The sequence below is a fragment of the Choloepus didactylus genome, chromosome 4 (assembly GCF_015220235.1).
Source record: "Choloepus didactylus isolate mChoDid1 chromosome 4, mChoDid1.pri, whole genome shotgun sequence".
Taxonomy (NCBI): domain Eukaryota; kingdom Metazoa; phylum Chordata; class Mammalia; order Pilosa; family Megalonychidae; genus Choloepus; species Choloepus didactylus.
Window position 1 is genome coordinate 152,245,583 of NC_051310.1, and position 19,554 is coordinate 152,265,136.

General features: G+C 36.6%; 2 protein-coding genes across 2 annotated transcripts; both read right to left on the reverse strand.

Annotated features, from left to right (window-relative positions):
• Positions 1–3,003: 3,003 nt before the first annotated feature.
• On the reverse strand, positions 3,004–3,822 carry LOC119533461 (olfactory receptor 11G2-like). The gene has a single exon (XM_037835496.1). The coding sequence runs from the start codon at positions 3,820–3,822 to the stop codon at positions 3,004–3,006; it is 819 nt and encodes a 272-aa protein (XP_037691424.1).
• A 14,514-nt stretch (positions 3,823–18,336) lies between these two features.
• Positions 18,337–19,272, reverse strand: LOC119533462 (olfactory receptor 11H6-like). The gene has a single exon (XM_037835497.1). It carries the CDS (start codon positions 19,270–19,272, stop codon positions 18,337–18,339), a length of 936 nt encoding a protein of 311 aa, XP_037691425.1.
• Between the last annotated feature and the right edge of the window lie 282 nt (positions 19,273–19,554).

Below are 19,554 nucleotides of genomic sequence, written 5' to 3' on the forward strand. Positions count from 1 at the left end.
TTGGCAATTATTTTTCATATTTTCTCAAAAATATTTGTATACATACATAATATATATATGTGTGTGTATATATCTGTATTTAAACGAATAGATTGGATTATTAATTGTGATTTGTATTGTATTTTGCAGACCTATTTACTTTATTCTAGGAATTCATTTACACTTTGTAAGATAAATAGTAATGGAATGTAAACAAATCTGCCAACTTTTTAGGGCACATTTGCTCAGGAATATGAGGCGTAAGTAAACATACGATGTTATTGTTAACAGTTTTGAGTTTGAAACATCAATAGCCATGTCTGCAGTTCGATTTATATCTTGCCAGCTAATATCACACTCAAGGAAACTTTCCATGTTTGGTGCTGTACTGAGACGGATGAAATGAAGTCTGGCTGGGCCAACAGGCCTTTTTCTCTTCTTTTATCCACTACAGGTGATCACTTTTCAATCCTTCTGCTCCTGCCTTCACCTTCTCAAGGGATTTAGTTGCTCTCTATTAATTTAATTTTGAGAAAATGAAGAATATTTTTTTGAAGCTATGAATATAAGCTTTGTTAGGAAAATTAAGGAGCTGCATAGTGAGTGAGGTTTTATAATGAGTGAACACCCTTAAGGTATATCAGTTCCTTTAAACTGGGAAACTCTGAACCAGATTTATCATTATTTTTTTAAAATAATTTATTATAGAGTCAACGTTATTACTAATCTACTATTGCTTGATGTAGAAACGTTAGGACAAAACAGAGAAGTGGAATAAGAAGGAAAAAATGACTAATATATTACTTCCCAAACATTGACATTTTATATATTTTGGTAAATTTTTCCTAAAGTCTGGATTTTTTTCCTGCAGCTATGTGTTGTACTGTACCTACAATATAACACTGTGCTTTTCACTTAAGTTCTTATTAGTCATTTTCCATAAATACTTTCTAATAGCTGAATAATATTTCCCTATGATGGCATGTAGAGAGCATTTGTCAGTTTTCAATACAATATATAATTCTGTGACATCAAATTAATGGTGATGAAGAGTATGAGCTTTGGATTCAGAGAGATCTGGGTTGAGTCTCAGCTTTCCCAGTTATTAGTAGAATGTGCCTTGGTCAAGGTTGTTTTCTATTCTCTCCAGGCCTTTGCTTTCCATTCTGTAAAATATATAAAATAGTGATGACCCACAAAATATTGTAGTGAGGACTAAAAGAGATAGTGCACACAATATGTTTAGCTCAGGAGCTCAAATACGATATTCTAGCAACAGGAGACAGAAAAACACAGTAGTTAATAGCATGGTTTCTAGAGCCAGGATTCCTTAGTTCATCCTGGCTCAATACTCACTAACTATTTAGCTTTAGGTAATTTACTTAATCAGTCTAGGTTTTAGTTACTTCATCTGCAAAATGATCATGGAGGAAGGTGATAGGACAATTATTAAAAATATGGATGGTTTCAATTTTTTGTAGTGTATTTATTTTCATAGGTCCTCAGGGAATGAAGACATTTCTTACCTTGTCCTAACAGAACTAAAGAGTTTGAGTGAGATGACACCTAGGGGCTGTCAGTTTCCTTCTTTTTGATTTTCTGTCAACAATTAGCCCTCTTTCTAGTATCCTAAAGAATCAAGGAATTGGAAAGAAATGTTTCTTGGTTCTAAATTCATAGAGAAATATTTTTTAAAATTTAATTTTAAAATTGGGGGTGGAGCTCGTGTAAGTAATACATGAACATGGAATGAAACTTAAAATACACAAAGGTGTATATAGTGAAAATAAGCGTCCTTCTCTTCCTGTCCCCATCCACCCAATTCTCTTTCCCAGAAGCAATTGCTATTACCAGGTTCTTCTGTATATCAAGAAAGATACTGAGTATTTATAAACATATATATAGATTGCTATATAACCTTTCTTCACATGAAAGATAGCCCAAGATACAGCTTTCTTCCACCTTGCTTTTCATTTAATAATCTACCTCGAAGATAGTTTCATATCAGTAAGCATACACAGCCTCCTCATTTTTAATATCTAGATAGTAATCCATTCTATGGATGTGCAATAATTTATTTAATCAGTCTTTAATTATGGGAATTTATATTTTTACAATCTTTTGTTATTGTAATAGGCTGTAGTGAATATTCTAGTACATATACAAATTTTCTCATATGTGAGTATATCAGTGAGATAAATAGGTAGAAGAGAAATTGCTGGGTTAAAGGGAATGTCCTATAAATTTTGATAGTTATCAGTGAAATGCCCTCCAAAAAAAAAATTTTTTTTTTAACCAATTTTTGCTCTACTAGCTATGGAAAAAGAATGCTGTTTTTCTCAACATTATTTTTGTTCTTCTGTTTGAGAGGAAAAATAGAGATTTATGATAGTTTTCTTTATATTTTTCCAATTATGAATAAAATAGAATGTTTTCATATTTAAAATTTTGCTGTTTACTTTTTTCATATGTTTGGTACTTTTTCTATTCATTGAATTGGTATTTTTCTTATTGATCTAAAAAATTTATGCATATCAAAGATATTAATCTTTTCTTTCTGGTAATTGGGACATGTTGTGGAGGACAGAACTATAAGCTCAATTAGAAGAGCAAGGACAATTTGTTCTTGTGGAAAGGGTAAAAGAGAAATTTGCTTTGTCCTAAGTTGTGACCTTGTGTAAGTCAATCAAAATTTTCAATCTACAGTTCTATCAATTGTAAAATTAGGGATTTGGAGTACATTTTCTTGAATATTTGTAGGCCTGTAAATTCTAGAAAATATGAAAAACACTATGGTGTATGAAGTTTATAAAATATGAACACTTTTCTGAGTGATGTTAGTTTTCTTTTTAACCAAAAGAAGTTAAGAACAAATTCTGTTCTCCTGAATCTTTTTGACTCTCATTTTTCTGTTCTCAGTAATTACTTCATTGTGTGTTTCATATCTTTGTTCCTCAGACTATATATCAAGGAGTTAAGGAGTGGGGTCACCACAGAATAAAACAAAGTCACAATCTTCTGCATTCAAGCTTCATGCTTTGATGCTGGGCTCACATACATGACCACCACTGAGCCATAGAAAAGTGAAACTACAGCCAGATGGGAACCACAGGTGGAGAAGGCCTTCTTTTGTCCAGCAGCTGAAGGGACCCGCAACACAGCTCTAAGGACCAAAGCATATGACCCCATGATGAAGAGAAATGGAATAAATAAAAGTAGAGAACTTAAGGTGGAACTGGTCAACTCAATTTTAGGAGTTCTTGTACAGGTGAGTGCTAACAGAGGACCTGGGTCACAGAGGAAGTGGTCAATGATCCTGGATCCACAGAAGGACATCTGGGAGATGACGATGATTGGAATCAGGAACCAGAGAAATCCAAGTACCCAGCAGCTGATCACAAGATTGGTGCAGAGACATCCGGTCATAATAGCAGGATAGTGGAGAGGCCGGCAGATGGCAAGATACCGATCAAATGCCATCACTGCCAAGAAAAAGCATTCCGTACAACCCAGGGAGAAGAAAAAGTAGAATTGGAGAAAGCACCCAGAGAAGGAGATGACCTTGGTGACAGAAAGGAAGTTGGCCAACACTTTGGGGACAGTGGAGGTGACATACCAGATCTCCAGGAAGGAGACGTTGGCGAGCAGGATGTACATGGGACTGTGGAGTCTCTGATCCCAGCACACAGCACAGATGATGGAACCATTCCCCATGAGGGTCAGGAGGTAGACAATAGAGAAGAGCACAGAGAGCAGGACTTGTCCCTCCCTAGGGCAAGGGAAGCCCAGGAGGATGAAACCAGTGAGGGTGCTGGAATTGTTGCTGGTGTTACAGATTTTCATGTATCGGTGAGCTGTAAAAAGGCTATCAAATGCTGAAAGATAGTGTAAGGAGAGATGGGAACCTAGATAATATATTTAAGTCATTCTAAGAAATGTAGTGAACACTTACATTTCAATAGTTATCATTTTTATCTCATCCTGAAATACTGTCCTGCGTTAGTTGTCTGTAATAAATGTACAGATTAATAGATCATTATAGAGAAAACAACATTGTAACTACCACAGAGGTCAAGAAACAGAATATCAATTGCCCTCTAGAAGCTCCTTTCATGCTCCAACCTAATCACTATCTTTTGTCTCCCTGTGCTTCTAGTTGTAATACTCTCTTTTATGGTGACAACTTTCTTGCTTTCCTTTTTAATTTAATGGCCTAAGTATGTATACTTTATAAAAATGTGATATGTAATATTTTGTGGATGGCTTCCTTGTTCAACATTAAGTTTGTGAAATTCATGTTGTTGCATGAAATGTTGTTGCATGAATCTGTAGTTTGTCTTTTTTGTTGTTGTTTTTAACTGCTCAATAGTATTGCATTGTAAGAATAAACCACTACTTATTTAGCCATTCTACTAAAGATGAATATTTTGTTTATTTCCAGTTTGGGGCTATGAGGAATAATGCTGCTATGACTACAGGGTGCATTTATCCTGGTCCACATGTGTGTGTGTTTCTACAGGCTGGGTCGTAGGTTATGTGTACCTTCAACTTTATTTGATGCAGCCAAACTGTTTTCCATAATTTATTGCACTATTTTTCAATTCTACTGGAAGTTATATGAGAACTCTGGTTTTCAACATCATTTTTAATGACAGGTTAAGGTCTTTATTTTCCAGAGCCTGGTGAATAATATATAGACTGCATTTCAAAAGCTTCTCTCTTTTTCTTTGTTCTGATAATATCACACTGGGTCAGTTCTCTTTTTGGAAGTGCTTTTTATGACAGTAGGCAGTTAAATCAGAACTGTTCTACTCTCAAGAAAGAGTATTTTGGAAATGAGAAAGAAAATTATTCCTAAATCTGATTTAGGAGAGCCCTTTAATGCATGATGTAATTTACAGCACTTGTGGGAAGTTCGCTGTCCATCTAGGTGAGATTTGAGTCGTGACCAGCTTTGTGACTTAAACCAGGCTTTCCTTTACTGTACCTCTTGCTTTTTCTAATGCCTCTACCAGGAGAGAAGTCTCTGAAGTGAGTCCCTCAGTACTTCTCCCTGAGCAGCAAGTTTCAAACAGATTTGTGACAGGTTCGAAATAAGTTTGTCTGAGTAGTTACTTTAACAGAGGTGCTACTTTAAGAAGATCAGCATAAAGCTTTGCACTTAGAAAGCTTTCAATAAATATTTATAAAATGAATGAATAAATGCACTTTCTCACTTTCCAGAAAGAGATCACACCAACACAGCTACCTGTGGGCAAAGCTGACTCAAGGAAATATTGAGACTATTGTTTGAGGTTGTTGACTAACTTGTTGATTTATGCAATTTGGTAATGCAATTATACCTGCTTCATAAGTAAAACATTCAAATTAATTATAGAAAATAGCTGTATCTCAATTTCTGTCTTATCAGTTACCCACCCTGGGTAGATATAGATGAGGGTTAGAATTAACATTAATCTGGCCTTGAACAAAAGGTCTTTGATTGTTTGGCTCAGGATATGAATCTGCCAAGTCCCATGTTGTTTCCAGTTATATAAACTGTGGAACCTGATATTATTGATATTTTAAAGTAGATTTAGCAAGAAACTTTAAGAGAAAACTACATTTTTGCCCCCTCTCCCAATGCAGATTGGAGCACTTCAAGGTAGAAATGACATTGGATAATGGATTACATCTATTCATCTGTATAATGGATTTCCGTTTTCCTGAGTAAAAATACTCTTTGTTAAATAATCCTGGACTCAGACCTTGGACTTGGTTAATATATCTATTTTCCCCTATTTATGCTATATAGAATATTGCTTCAATCAATCAACCAATCAGTCAAATTATTTTTGAGTGTTAATATAATTATGAAGAAGACTGAATATTTAACATAATTATGAGGGAGACTGAGTAGTCCTTTAGAATAAAAAACAGAAAGATGTCTCAGGACAAATGGCAGAAGATGTCAGGGGAGAGGTAGTTGATTATGTTTGTTGGGAGAGAAAGGAAATTAGTGAAAGGGGACTAGCAAAGTTATTAACATTTTGGAACTTATAAAATGTGTGTAAAAGCTTTTTTCTGTGAGATAGATCTAGTTCTGGATTTTATCTGATTTCTGTGATGGGGGGACTCATGCTGCCAATAATATTTTCCAAGATTCTGCTTATCTTTATCTTAACTTGCATTACCTCATGACTTTTAGTGCCTCAGCTGCGGGAGGAGCAGGTTCTTGTTCTTGTACCATAAATTTCCCTTTTCTACAAACCAATCCTAAACCAAGCAGCAAAAAAGAAATAACAAGGATTAAAGCAGAAATAAATGACATAGAGAACAAAAAAACAATAGAGAGGATAAATAACACCAAAAGTTGGTTCTTTGAGAAGATCAACAAGATTGACAAGCCCCTAGTTAGACTGACAAAATCAAAAAGAGAGAAGACCCATATAAACAAAATAATGAATGAGAAAGGTGACATTACTGCAGATCCCAAGGAAATTAAAAAAAATTATAAGAGGGTACTATGAACAACCATATGGCAACAAACTGGAAAATGTAGAGGAAATGGACAATTTCCTGGAAACATATGAACAACCTAGACTGACCAGAGAAGAAACAGAAGACCAACCAATCACAATCAAAGAGATCCAATCAGTCATCAAAAAGCTTCCGACAAATAAATGCGCAGGGCCAGATGGCTTCACAGGAGAATTCTACCGAACTTTCCAGAAAGAACTGACACCAATCTTACTCAAACTCTTTCAAAACATTGAAGAAAATGGAACACTACCTAACTCATTTTATGAAACTAACATCAATCTAATGCCAAAACCAGGCAAAGATGCTACAAAAAAGGAAAACTACCGGCCAATCTCCCTAATGAATATAGATGCAAAAATCCTCAAGAAAATACTTGCAAATCGAATCCAAAGACACATTAAAAAAATCATACACCATGACCAAGTGGGGTTCATTCCAGGCATGCAAGGATGGTTCAACATAAGAAAATCAATCAATGTATTACAGCACATTAACAAATAAAAAGGGAAAAATCAAATGATCATCTCAATAGATGCTAAAAAAGCATTCGACAAAATCCAACATCCCTTTTTGATAAAAACACTTCAAAAGGTAGGAATTGAAGGAAACTTCTTCAATATGATAAAGAGCACATATGAAAAACCCATAGCCAGCATAGTACTCAATGGTGAGAGACTGAAAGCCTTCCCCCTAAGTTCAGGAACAAGACAAGGATGCCCACTATCACCACTGTTATTCAACATTGTGCTAGAAGTGCTAGCCAGGGCAATCTGGCAAGACAAAGAAATAAAAGGCATCCAAATTGGAAAGGAAGAAGTAAAACTATCATTGTTTGCAGATGATATGATCTTATATCTGGAAAACCCCAAGAAATCGATGATACAGCTACTAGAGCTAATAAACAAATTTAGCAAAGCAGCAGGGTACAAGATTAATGCACACAAGTGAGTAATGTTTCTATATGCTAGAAATGAACAAACTGAAGAGACACTCAAGAAAAAGATACCATTTTCAATAGTAACTAAAAAAATCAAGTACCTAGGAACAAACTTAACCAAAGATGTAAAAGACCTATACAAAGAAAACTACATAACTCTATTAAAAGAAATAGAAGGGGACCTTAAAAGATGGAAAAATATTCCATGTTCATGGATAGGAAGGCTAAATGTCATTAAGATGTCAATTCTACCCAAATTCATCTACAGATTCAATGCAATCCCAATCAAAATTCCATCAACCTACTTTGCAGACTTGGAAAAGCTAGTTGTCAAATTTATTTGGAAAGGGAAGATGCCTCGAATTGCTAAAGACACTCTAAAAAAGAAAAATGAACTGGGAGGACTTACACTCCCTGACTTTGAAGCTTATTATAAAGCCACAGTTGTCAAAACAGCGTGGTACTGGCACAAAGATAGACATAGAGATCAATGGAATCGAATTGAGAATTCGGAGATAGACCCCCAGATCTATGGCTGACTGATGTTTGATAAGGCCCCCAAAGTCACTGAACTGAGTCATAATGGTCTTTTCAACAAATGGGGCTGGGAGAGTTGGATATCCATATCCACAAGAATGAAATAGGACCCCTACGTCACACCCTACACAAAAATTAACTCAAAATGGACCAAAGATCTCAATACAAAGAAAGCACCATATAGCTCCTAGAAGATAATGTAGGAAAACATCTTCAAGACCTTTTATTAGGTGGCTACTTCCTAGACTTTAAACCCAAAGCACAAGCAACAAAAGAAAAAATAGATAAATGGAAATTCCTCAAGCTTAGAAGTTTCTGTACCTCAAAGGAATTTCTCAAATAGGTAAAGAGGCAGCCAACTCAATGGGAAAAAATTTTTGGAAACCATGTATCTGACAAAAGACTGATATCTTGCATATATAAAGAAATCCTACAACTCAATGACGATAGTACAGACAGGCCAAATATAAAATGGGCAAAAGATATGAAAAGACAGTTCTCTGAAGAGGAAATACAAATGGCCAAGAAATACATGAAAAAATGTTCAGCTTCACTAGCTATTAGAGAAATGCAAATTAAGACCACAATGAGATACCATCTAACACCTATTAGAGTGGCTGCCATTAAACAAACAGGAAACTACAAATGCTGGAGGGGATGTGGAGAAATTGGAACTCTTATTCATTGTTGGTGGGACTGTATAATGGTTCAGCCACTCTGGAAGTCAGTCTGGCAGTTCTTTAGAAAACTAGATACAGAGATACCCTTCAATCCAGCGATTGCACTTCTCGGTATATACCCGGAAGATCGGAGAGCAGTGACACGAACAGATGTCTGCACACCAATGTTCATAGCAGCATTATTCACTATTGCCAAGAGATGGAAGCAACCCAAATGTCCTTCAAGAGATGAGTGGATAAATAAAATGTGGTATATACACACGATGGAATACTACACAGCAGTAAGAAGGAACGATGTTGTGAAACATATGACAACATGGATGAACCTTGAAGACATAATGCTGAGCGAAATAAGCCAGGCACAAAAAGACAAATATTATATGCTACCACTAATGTGAACTTTGAAAAATGTAAAATGAATGGTTTATAATGTAGAATGTAGGGGAACTAGCAATAGAGAGCAATTAAGGAAGGGGGAACAATAATCCAAGAACAGATAAGATAAGGTAAATTTAATGTTCTGAGAATGCCCAGGAATGGCTATGGTCTGTTAATTTCTGATGGGTATAATAGGACCAAGTTCACAGAAATGTTTCTATATTAGGTTACTTTCTTGGGGTAGAGTAAGAAAATGTTGGAAGTTAAGTAATTATCTTAGGTTAGTTGTCTTTTTCTTACTCCCTTGTTATGGTCTCCTTGAAATGTTCTTCTATTGTATGTTTTATTTTTTTTATTTTTTTTATTTTTCATACAGTTGATTTAGAAAAAAAAAAGGTTAAAAAAAAAAAAAAAACAAGGAAAAAAATTTGCAGATCCCCCTTGAGGAGCCTGTGGAGAATGCAGGGGTATTCGCCTACCCCACCTCGATGGTTGCTAACATGACCACAGACATAGGGGACTGGTGGTTTGATGGGTTGAGCCCTCTACCATAAGTTTTACCCTTGGGAAGATGGTTGCTGCAAAGGAGAGGCTAGGCCTCCCTATATTTGTGCCTAAGAGTCTCCTCCTGAATGCCTCTTTGTTGCTCAGATGTGGCCCTCTCTCTCTGGCTAAGCCAACTTGAAAGGTGAAATCACTGCCCTCCCCACTACGTGGGATCAGACACCCAGGGGAGTGAATCTCCCTGGCAACGTGGAATATGACTCCCGGGGAGGAATGTAGACCCAGCATTGTGGGATGGAGAACATCTTCTTGACCAAAAGGGGGATGTGAAAGGAAATGAAATAAGCTTCAGTGGCAGAGAGATTCCAAAAGGAGCTGAGAGGTCACTCTGGTGGGCACTCTTACGCACAATATAGACAATCCTTTTTAGGTTCTAATGAATTGGGGTAGCTGGTGGTGGATACCTGAAACTATCAAACTACAACCCAGAACCCATGAATCTTGAAGACAATTGTATAAAAATGTGGCTTATGAGGGGGACAGTGGGATTGGGGGGGCCATAGGGATCACAATCTCGTTTGTCTAGTTTGTGGATGGATGAGTGGAAAGGTGGGGGAAGGAAAGAAACAAACACAGACAAGGGCACCCAGTGTTCTTTTTTAGTTTAGTTGCTCCTTTTCACTTTAATTATTATTCTGGTTATTTGTGTGTGTGTGGTTACGAGGGTGTCGGGGATTGATTTTTGTAATGAATGTACAACTACGTAATGGTACTGTGAACAATCAAATCTGCGATTTGTTTTGTATGACCGCATGGTATGTGAATATATCTCACTACAATGAATAATAAAAAAAAAATAAATAAAGTTAAACCAAACACCATCAAAGAAAAAAATTTCCCTTTTCTAAATGACTGATTGTCTTCTATTTCCCTGCTTTTAAAGTACTGTGACTAGAAACTGAGATGAAGTTTGATATGAAATATTCATCCCTTTTGAGGGTGAACTGAAACTGGACATTGAAAATAATGTAGTCTTTCATCACTTTATAGTATTCTCATTCAGGATGAAAATATTCAGAATGTGGCCTTTTCTGAAGCAAACATTTCTCCAAGCACTCTCTTCCTCCTCCTCCTCCTCCCCTCCTCCCCCCCCTCCTCCTTCTTCTTCTTCTTCTTCTCTTCTTCTTTCTTCTTCCTTTTCTTCTTTTTTTTAGTGTGGTTGTTGACTAATACTGGAGGCCTGAAAGTACATTAACTACTAATGAATGGAGGGAATGACTCAAAGGAAAATTTGCTATGTAACATGTGAAGGTGACTTAGGGCTTAAATTGCAGAAAGTTAAAAAAAAAATCCTTTTTAGGCTGACAAGTTTAGTACCAATTCAGAAACAAAGCAAAGCAAAGCAAAACAAAACAAACACTTGATTCTTATCAAGTTAAAAGAATCTTTTCTAATTGTGGTTTGACTGTTTTAAATCAAAGTGTTTTGCAGGGTGTTTCCAAAAGACTTTTTTTTAAGTTAATCACATTCTTTATCATTTCAAAATATATCCAACATCTTGAATGCTGTAGTTAATGTTGAAGAACTTCCTATTTTCTGGTTTAGCATGTTTTAGTGTTCTATCTCTTCCTTTTTTTTAATCCCTCTCATCCAATTCATCAGCAAGATATGCTTGCTTCCAAAGTATAACTCAAATCTATGCACTTCTCTTTGACTGTCATCCTCCATATTCAGAAGATCATTCTTTCTTCCCCTGTACTTCTACATACCTTTCTAAGAAAACTCCATGCTTCCACTTTTCTCTCTCTACAATCCATTTTGCAGGTAGCAGCAACTACTCTTGAACAACTGTAAAGCAGAGCATGTTAGACTGTTGAGTAAAATTATTCCTTCTGAAAACAATTCTGAAAGTCTTAAAGTCTTACAAAGCTGCTCTAGGAAACTGGAAAGGTGTGAAAATAAATCTGGGTGGCCTATCAGCAACGTAATAAATTTAACCAGACTGTATTATTACTCACCTTCAAAAAAGGGACTAGTAGATACACCCTGTGTGGGCTGCAGAGGGCTCTGTGAACACGGGTACAACCATGTCCCAGCCGTGTTTATATACCCACAGTGCTTGGATTGAGTTAATTAACAATTGCCTTTCTGTTTGTTTGTTTACTTGTTAAATTAGTCAACCCCAGAAACTTTGGGATGGATTATGTCTGAGTGAGCCTGGTCCTGTGCCATATATTGAGTAAGAAGACGTTTTCCTAATATTTTCCTCAAAGCTGGTCTCTAGAAGCCCTAATGCAGTAGAAGCTTTGGTACTTCCATTTGTTGATTCATTTCCCACAAGCCAATCCAGAAATATCTCAGAGTAACTCAGCTCCCTGCTTTAACTGATCTGTAAAGTTTCAATGAGGTGGCTGCTTATGTCTGTCCCATTATGTATTCTAATTCAGTAAAGTACTTAAAAGTAAGGATAGTTTTCCAGATTGGGATGAGTGGTAGGCATTTGTGGAAAATAGAAAAAGTGCTGGATTTAGAGTCAAGAGATTTCTTTAGTTGATATTATCTTAGTTTTGTTAGCTGTAAAATTGGCATAATTTCATCTTCTTCAAAGGGCCATTAAAAAGATTGCTCCTATATGAAATAACATCTGTGGAAGTTCCTTGACCAAGGTATGACCAGTAAGAGCTTAAGAAATATTGGTTCTTTGTGGAAGGACATAGCAAATTCAAAGAGAGCTGTGGGTAGAGGCTAGTAGATCCTGCAACTATACTATAATTTTTTTCCTGTTCTAAACATTATACCACGTTATTACCTGCATCGGGAAAGAGAATCCCAAACTTCAGCTTCTCAGAAAATTACCTTTTTATTTGCTTAAATAGAAGCCACAGTCTTCTTGGCAGTAATGAGAGAGAAGAGAAGAGGCAGAGGAGAGGTGGAAAGGGCTGTGGTGAAGATCCTCAATTGTGTTTGCTGGAGGATGGGTGGGTTATAAGCAGAGGCTGCCAGAAAGTCAGCCCTATTTTTCCTGATCATGAAGAACTGCTTATTGCTTCTAAAAGGAGAACGGTGTCAGGAGAGAGCTCTGTGCTTGTTATTCACTTCCCTTGGGACCTGCCATCATTTCTGTTGTTGTGTTTTTTTTTTTTTTTTCCTATGCATGTTGAAATAATATCTTTTCCTGCCTTCAGACCTCTCATAGGTGGAATGAAATATTCACATCAGTTGACTGTTTGATTAATTAATAAGCCAATAATTCAGTCTCTAACACTGTCTGTCCTACCCCACTTCCCACAGAGTGTCTAAACCTGAAGGGAAGAAAAGCAGCCACAGAAGTCTGTAACTGATCTGATATTCATAGCTAGACCTCAATGTTATTACAAGCTGGTCTGACTCTATCTAACATGATAGGTCATGTTCTTCTCTTCTTGGACAAAAGCAATTTCACAGAATACAACCTTAGTCAAAGAGTTTCTGAGACCATGATAAAATGAGACAAAACAAGGCCACTTCAGAATTTTGTCTAAGCACAGACAAAAACAAGGCCATGGTGTCACCCACAAAATACCAAACACCCCCTCTCTTTGCTAAAATGAGCAGCTGCTACTATTTTTTCAACCATTTTTTGCAGCTTTATTCTCCTTCTAGAGTGCCCTCTCTATAGATAAAATGTGTTGAGGTACCCAATCATAGAACTGCCCCTGCTTTCTGACAACATCAAATCTTGATTGAAACGCTGCTTCCTTAGACCCTCCTCCAAATCACCCAACCAAAGCCTAAATCCTATAATAGTTTCTTTCTAACACTGTCTTACTGAGATATCCCATGGATCCCCCATGGTATGTGTTCTCCCTTGTTATAAAGAATAATAAGCCCAAGTTTTTCATTTACAAGTGTTCCTGTGGCCTTTGGCTACAGGGCATAAAGAAACCTGACACAGAATAAGGTTTCTGTGAAGCAGGAAGTCTTTCAATGAAACTTCATTTAGATGTCACCAAGAAGACAGACACATTTGGGGGACACTTTCCAGGATGTTCCTGGCTAAGGTCAGTCAGAGCAGGGTCATTCTGCAGCTGCTCTGCTCCTGGGAGGTGGGCTCCACGGTTACTCATCCTCAACAGAGGGGCAGGCCCTTTATTTTTGCTGTGAAAGAAATAAGATATTTTGTCTGAGTCATTCTGGATGCTACTACCCTTAATTTAGTAACACAAAAGTACCACGTGATCTCTATTTAAAAAGTCTTGGGTTAAGGTCTAGGCAAATTCTTCTGTGTGGGCTGCATGAATATACACTCCAATAAAATCTATATCCAGGAAGAATGGACCATTACTTTATCAGCCATGGTGAACCTGATAGAAGAGACCTTGTTAAGCAGAAGCTGGGACTGGGCACTCTGGATTCTTCCTTAATTAGAGAAGAAAAACTTGGAGAAAGCAATATTGACCTGCTAAAAGGGACTCCCACAGGTAAGCATGAAGTAACTGTGCATCTGATTTTTCCACTCAATTATATCCTCATCCTCCCTGATATTCACCATCCAAGGCCAGTCATCCCACCACCTTTGCCCCACTGAGATACAGAGTGTTGGACTGGGACCAATCATAAGACCTCTTCCTCTAAAGGGCCATGCCAGGGTAGGGACACCCTCCCACACCCGGACTATCTGCTGCCAGGCTCCCTCTTGCCTCCCTGGTGGGTTCCTAGGAGGGGCAGATCTTCTAACATAACTTATCTCCTGTCTCTTCATCCTCCCTATTGTGGCAGAAGGTTTTGTCTAAAAACCGATTAGTTAAGCTCACTTCTCTGTTTCGGCACCATTCATATTTCTGTCTATTGCATAAAGTTCAAAAGTCAAAGCCTGGTGAGTAATGCACTCTATAGTGCAGCCTCATTGACTCTCCTGTCCCACTTCCCAAAGTCTCTTGCAGATGTCTCCATGTCTTGGTAACACCAAACCACTCAGGTGCACAGTGGGAGCTCCAAAAATGTACATTGAAGGAGTAATTTAACTCTTAAAAATATAAAAGAACACTCAGTATGAATTAAGTTAGAATGTAAAGCCCTGGGGAGAAAGTGACCTGGAAAAGCAGGTGTGGAGGGTAGGTAAGTTAGTGTTCAGGAGTATTTGTACTACTCTTTTTATCTTTTCTGTCCTTTTTATACCACGTCACCATCTCTGGGATTGATCTGAGAATATGTTTTATTTTTTAAACAGTTTTATGGAAGTATAATTGACATATAGTAAGCAGTATACATTTAAAATATGTAATTTGATACATTTTGACATATGGATACATCCGTGAAACCATCATCATAAGATAGTGAACATAATCATCAGCCCCAAAAATATGCTTGTTCTCCTTTGTAATTGCTCCCTCCTACCCCTTCCTGATCCCCACTTTAGTTAACTGAGCATGATTATTTTGAGATTTGTCCATGTTACTTCATGTATCAATAGTTCATTCCTTTTTATTGTTGAGTAATATTCCATCTTATGGATACACAAACTTTGTTTTCCATTCAACTGTTTGTGGACATTTGGGTTGTTCCAGTTTTTAGCTATTATAAATAAATCTGCTAGGAACATTTGTGTACAAGTCTATGTATGGCATACGCATTTTTTCTCTTGGGTGATACTGGTGTTGAATGGCTATATCATATGGTAGGCACTTATTTAATTTTTTAGAAAACTGCCAAACCATTTTCCAAAGTGCTTGGAGAATTTTACACTCCCAATAGTAGTAGATGAGAGTTCTGATTCCTTTATATACTCACCAACACTTGGTATGGTCAGTTTTTAAATTTGAGTCATTCTGGTATGTTTGGTGGTATTTCCTTGAGGTATTAATTTGTATTTTCTTAATGACTAATGATGTTGAGTGTGTTTTCATTTGCTTATTTGTCTTCAGATGAAATGTCCATTCAAATCTTTTGCCTATTTTTTATTGGGTTGTTTGTTTTCTTAATATTGAGTTTTGAGTGGTTTTTATATATTCTGGATGCAAGTTCTTCATTAGATATGTGCTTTGTGAATAATTTCTCCCAGTCTGTGGCTTGTCTTTTCATTCTCTTAGTGTCTTTCAAAGAGTGGATGCTTTTTAATTTTGGTGGAGTCCAATTTTTAAATTTGTTCTTCTATGGATCATGCTTTTAGTGAGGCATATAAGAAATCTTTTCCTAAACCAAGATCTGAAGAATTATCTTCTATGTTTTCTTCTATAAGTTTTATAGTTTTAGGTTTTATGTTTAGGTCCTATTTGAGTTAATTTTTGTATATTTTGTGAGGTGTTCTATTGAAGTTCAGTTTTTTTTTTGGCATATGGATTTCTAATTATTGTAGCACCATTTATTAAGAAGACTATCTTTTCTCCATTGAGTTGTCATTGCACTTTTGTTGAAATCCTTTTTCCATATATGTATGGGTCTATTTCTGTACTCTCTATACTATTTGTCTGAATATATCCCAGGGCCACACTGTTTTGATTATTGCAGATTTTAAGTAAGTCTTGAAATAAGATAGTGTTAGCCCTCCAATTTTGTTTTATTTATTCTAAGTCCTTTGCATTTCCATACGCATTTTAAAATTAGCTTGCTAATTTCAACAAAAACACCTGCTTGGGATTTTGATTCGGGTTGTGTTGAATCTATAGATCATCTTGGGAAGACTTGAAATCTAAACAATATTGAGTTTTCCAACCCATAAACCAGTTATATCTTTACATTTATTTACATTTATTTTGGTCTTCTTTAATTTCTCTCAGCTATGTTTTGTAGTTTTTATTGTATAAGACTTTCACATCTTTTGTCAGATTTATCCCCAAGTATTACTTATTTTTTGATACTATTGTAAATGGCATTAATTTTTAAAATTTAAGTTCCTGATTATTGCTATTATATAGAAATACCATTGATTTTTATATATGGAGCTTGTATCTTATTCATTAGTTCTAATAGCTCATTTTTAAAATTCCATTGGATTTTCTACATAGATGATTGTGTCATAGATGGCATGGTCATTTAAAAACAGTTTCTCTTTTTTTATTCAATCTGGATGCCGTTTATTTCTTTCCTTTGCCTGATTGCATTTTTCTAGAACCTTCAGTCTGATGTTGAATAGAAGTTGTGAGAACAGATACTCTTGTCTCATTTCTGATTCATTCAGTCTTACTTTATAAGGTATGGTGTTATTGTAGGATTTTGAAGATAACCTTTACAGACCGATGAAGTTCATGTCTACTTCCAGTTTACTAAGACCTTTTATCAGGAATGGATAATAATTTTCGTATGTGCAGATACATTATACCTGCATTTGTTTGGGACTTATTTCCCCTAGATCTGCACGCAGTTTGTTCCCTCACTTTGAAATATCACCTCCACAGAAAGGCTTCTTGCCATACTATCTAAATTATCCCCTATTCTATACCAATTTTTCCTATATTCATACTCTCCTTTATTCTTTTTATTCAATTTATGATTCCTGGAATTATAAACTTATGTGTTTACTTTCTTATTATCTGCCTTCTTCACTAGAATGCAATGAAGAATGGAGGTAAGGACTTTGTCTTGTACACTGATGTAATCTCAGTACACATCACATAGGTCAATAAATGTTTATTGCATGAATGAATTAAATACAACAATACCAGGCAACAATAACCAATTTATTTTTTACCAAATAGTCAGGTCAAACAATCTGGAACTGTCATCAAATTCCTCTACATCTCTCTTGGTTTCAGTATCTTGGAATAACTATGGCTTTTTTTCTCTCTTTTGCCTCTCTCTTTTGCCTCTTCTGGGCTGTGTGTTCAACTTAATCTTCCTTCATTTGAAACTAGCTCAAAAGTGTAATGCCATTGCAAACTAATCTTATTTTTAAATGAAACCTTATTTCTAGGTATCTTAACTATACTGCACAGATAGGAATAGGAAAGAAGGAAGTATTTGATAAATGGAGGACTTGAAATTCAAGTTAGGAAAAGAAACTTCTCCTGCTGTCATTAGTGTTTGAGTCACTGATTATTATTTCCCTTTTCCAAGCTAAGAGTAGGAAATGATATGCAAATTTTCTCTGCTTCTATCGTATATTTATTAAAAAAAAAGAGACTCAGAAAAACTGGTCCATAGACTAGTGCTGATCTAGGTGCACTAGAATAACCTGGGTAACATTAAAATAAAGATTTACAGAGTCTACTTCAAAGATTCTGATTTAAGAGAATTGGAGAAAGGCCCAGTAATCTATTCTTTTAAAAAGTTTCCCCAAGTAATTATCAAACAAGACAGATTTGGGAACAAGTGCTTTATTTCATTGTTAGAAGCACGGGTGTCAAGTAAATAAAAATTTTGGCTCAGTTATGATTTACTGATTGATGCTAATTTTCTTTTTTCTGAGCTAAAATGGTTTGAATTCTCTACTTTTCTGCTAGGAGTGGAGCAGATATCATCAGACCAGAAAAACCAAGTGTAAGAATTGGATGTACACTTATGAGAAGTCAAAAAGAACATGAGGTCAGGGACCAGGAAAGTGATCACAGAACAAAGGGGAAGAAGTTATTGGAGAGGTGAGGGTCTAAAATCCAAATATCTAGGTTATTTAATTCAAGTTTATGTATCAAGTCCTAATTTGAAGGCAAGGTCTGGTTTACTTGAAATATTCTTATTCATTATATGATTAGGCAGAAATTGATGAATCTGAATGTGAATATATAGGTGAAAATGAACATTTTTGTAAAAAAATAAAACTGGGAGTATATATGGGAAAAAAGAGAAATATCCTGATCTTGGTCCACTTATGAGCTCTCATTCACCTTAACTAATTTTTGTGCACATCTGTATTTTTCTTAGGGCAGCTTTCATGTCCTTGTTCCGGAGACTGTAGATCAGAGGGTTTACAAGTGGAGTCACTGATGAGTAGAACAGGGTCACAATCTTCTGTGTCCCGGCTTGGTTTCCAGAGCTTGGACTGACGTACATCACCATGACTGTTCCATAGAACAAAGACACTACACCCAGGTGGGACCCACAGGTGGAGAAGGCCTTACGTCTGCCAGCTGCTGAGGGAACCCGTAACACTACTCTGAGGACTAGTGTGTAGGATCCAAGGATTAGGGAGAAGGTGATGAAGATAATAAGAGAGCTCAATATAGAGCAGGAAAGCTCAATTCCAGGGGCAGGAATGCAAGACAGGGCTAGAAGGGGACCTGGGTCACAGACAAAATGGTCAATGATATTGGGGCCACAAAAGGGGAGTTGTGTTATAAAATAGATAGGAAGTGGATAGCAGAGGAAGCCTGTTACCCAGCAGAGGGCCATCAAGTTCATGCAAAGATGATTGGTCATGATGGCAGGATAGTGGAGAGGCTGGCAGATGGCCAGGTACCGATCAAATGCCATGAGTGGCAGTAAGAGGGTCTCAGCGATGCCCATGGAGAAGAAAAAGTAGAACTGGAGGAAGCAGGCAGTGAAAGAGATGGTTTTTGTCTCAGACAGGAAGTTCTCTAACATAATGGGTACAGTGGTGTTGATGTAACAAATCTCCAGGAATGAGAAGTTGGCCAGCAGAATGTACATGGGGGTGTGGAGCCTGTGATCCAGCGTCACTGCACAGATGATGGCTCCATTCCCCATCAGTGTCAGGATGTACATCACAGAGAACAGCATGAAGAGGAGGACCTGAACCTCACGGGAACAGGGGAAGCTCAGGAGTATGAATTCAGTCACTGTGTTGACTCTGGACACATTCATGTCTTCCTACATGAGGAAAAGAAAATGTGACAATGACACAGATGATCTTATTCTCCAGTCCTCATGGGCACTTCCTTTGTAGAGTCCTAAATGCTCATTCACTTCTGAGATTCTATTCTATAAATAAGTAATAATAGAACTACACTGCTGAAGACTGTCATACTTTCAGAGTACTTGATATAATTATACCCTCTGAATCCTTGGAGTCTCCCTCATTCCTCTTTGGAATTTTCTCACAGTAAAAGATACTATGCAATAAGTAGGTTGGAAAAGGTTAATGAC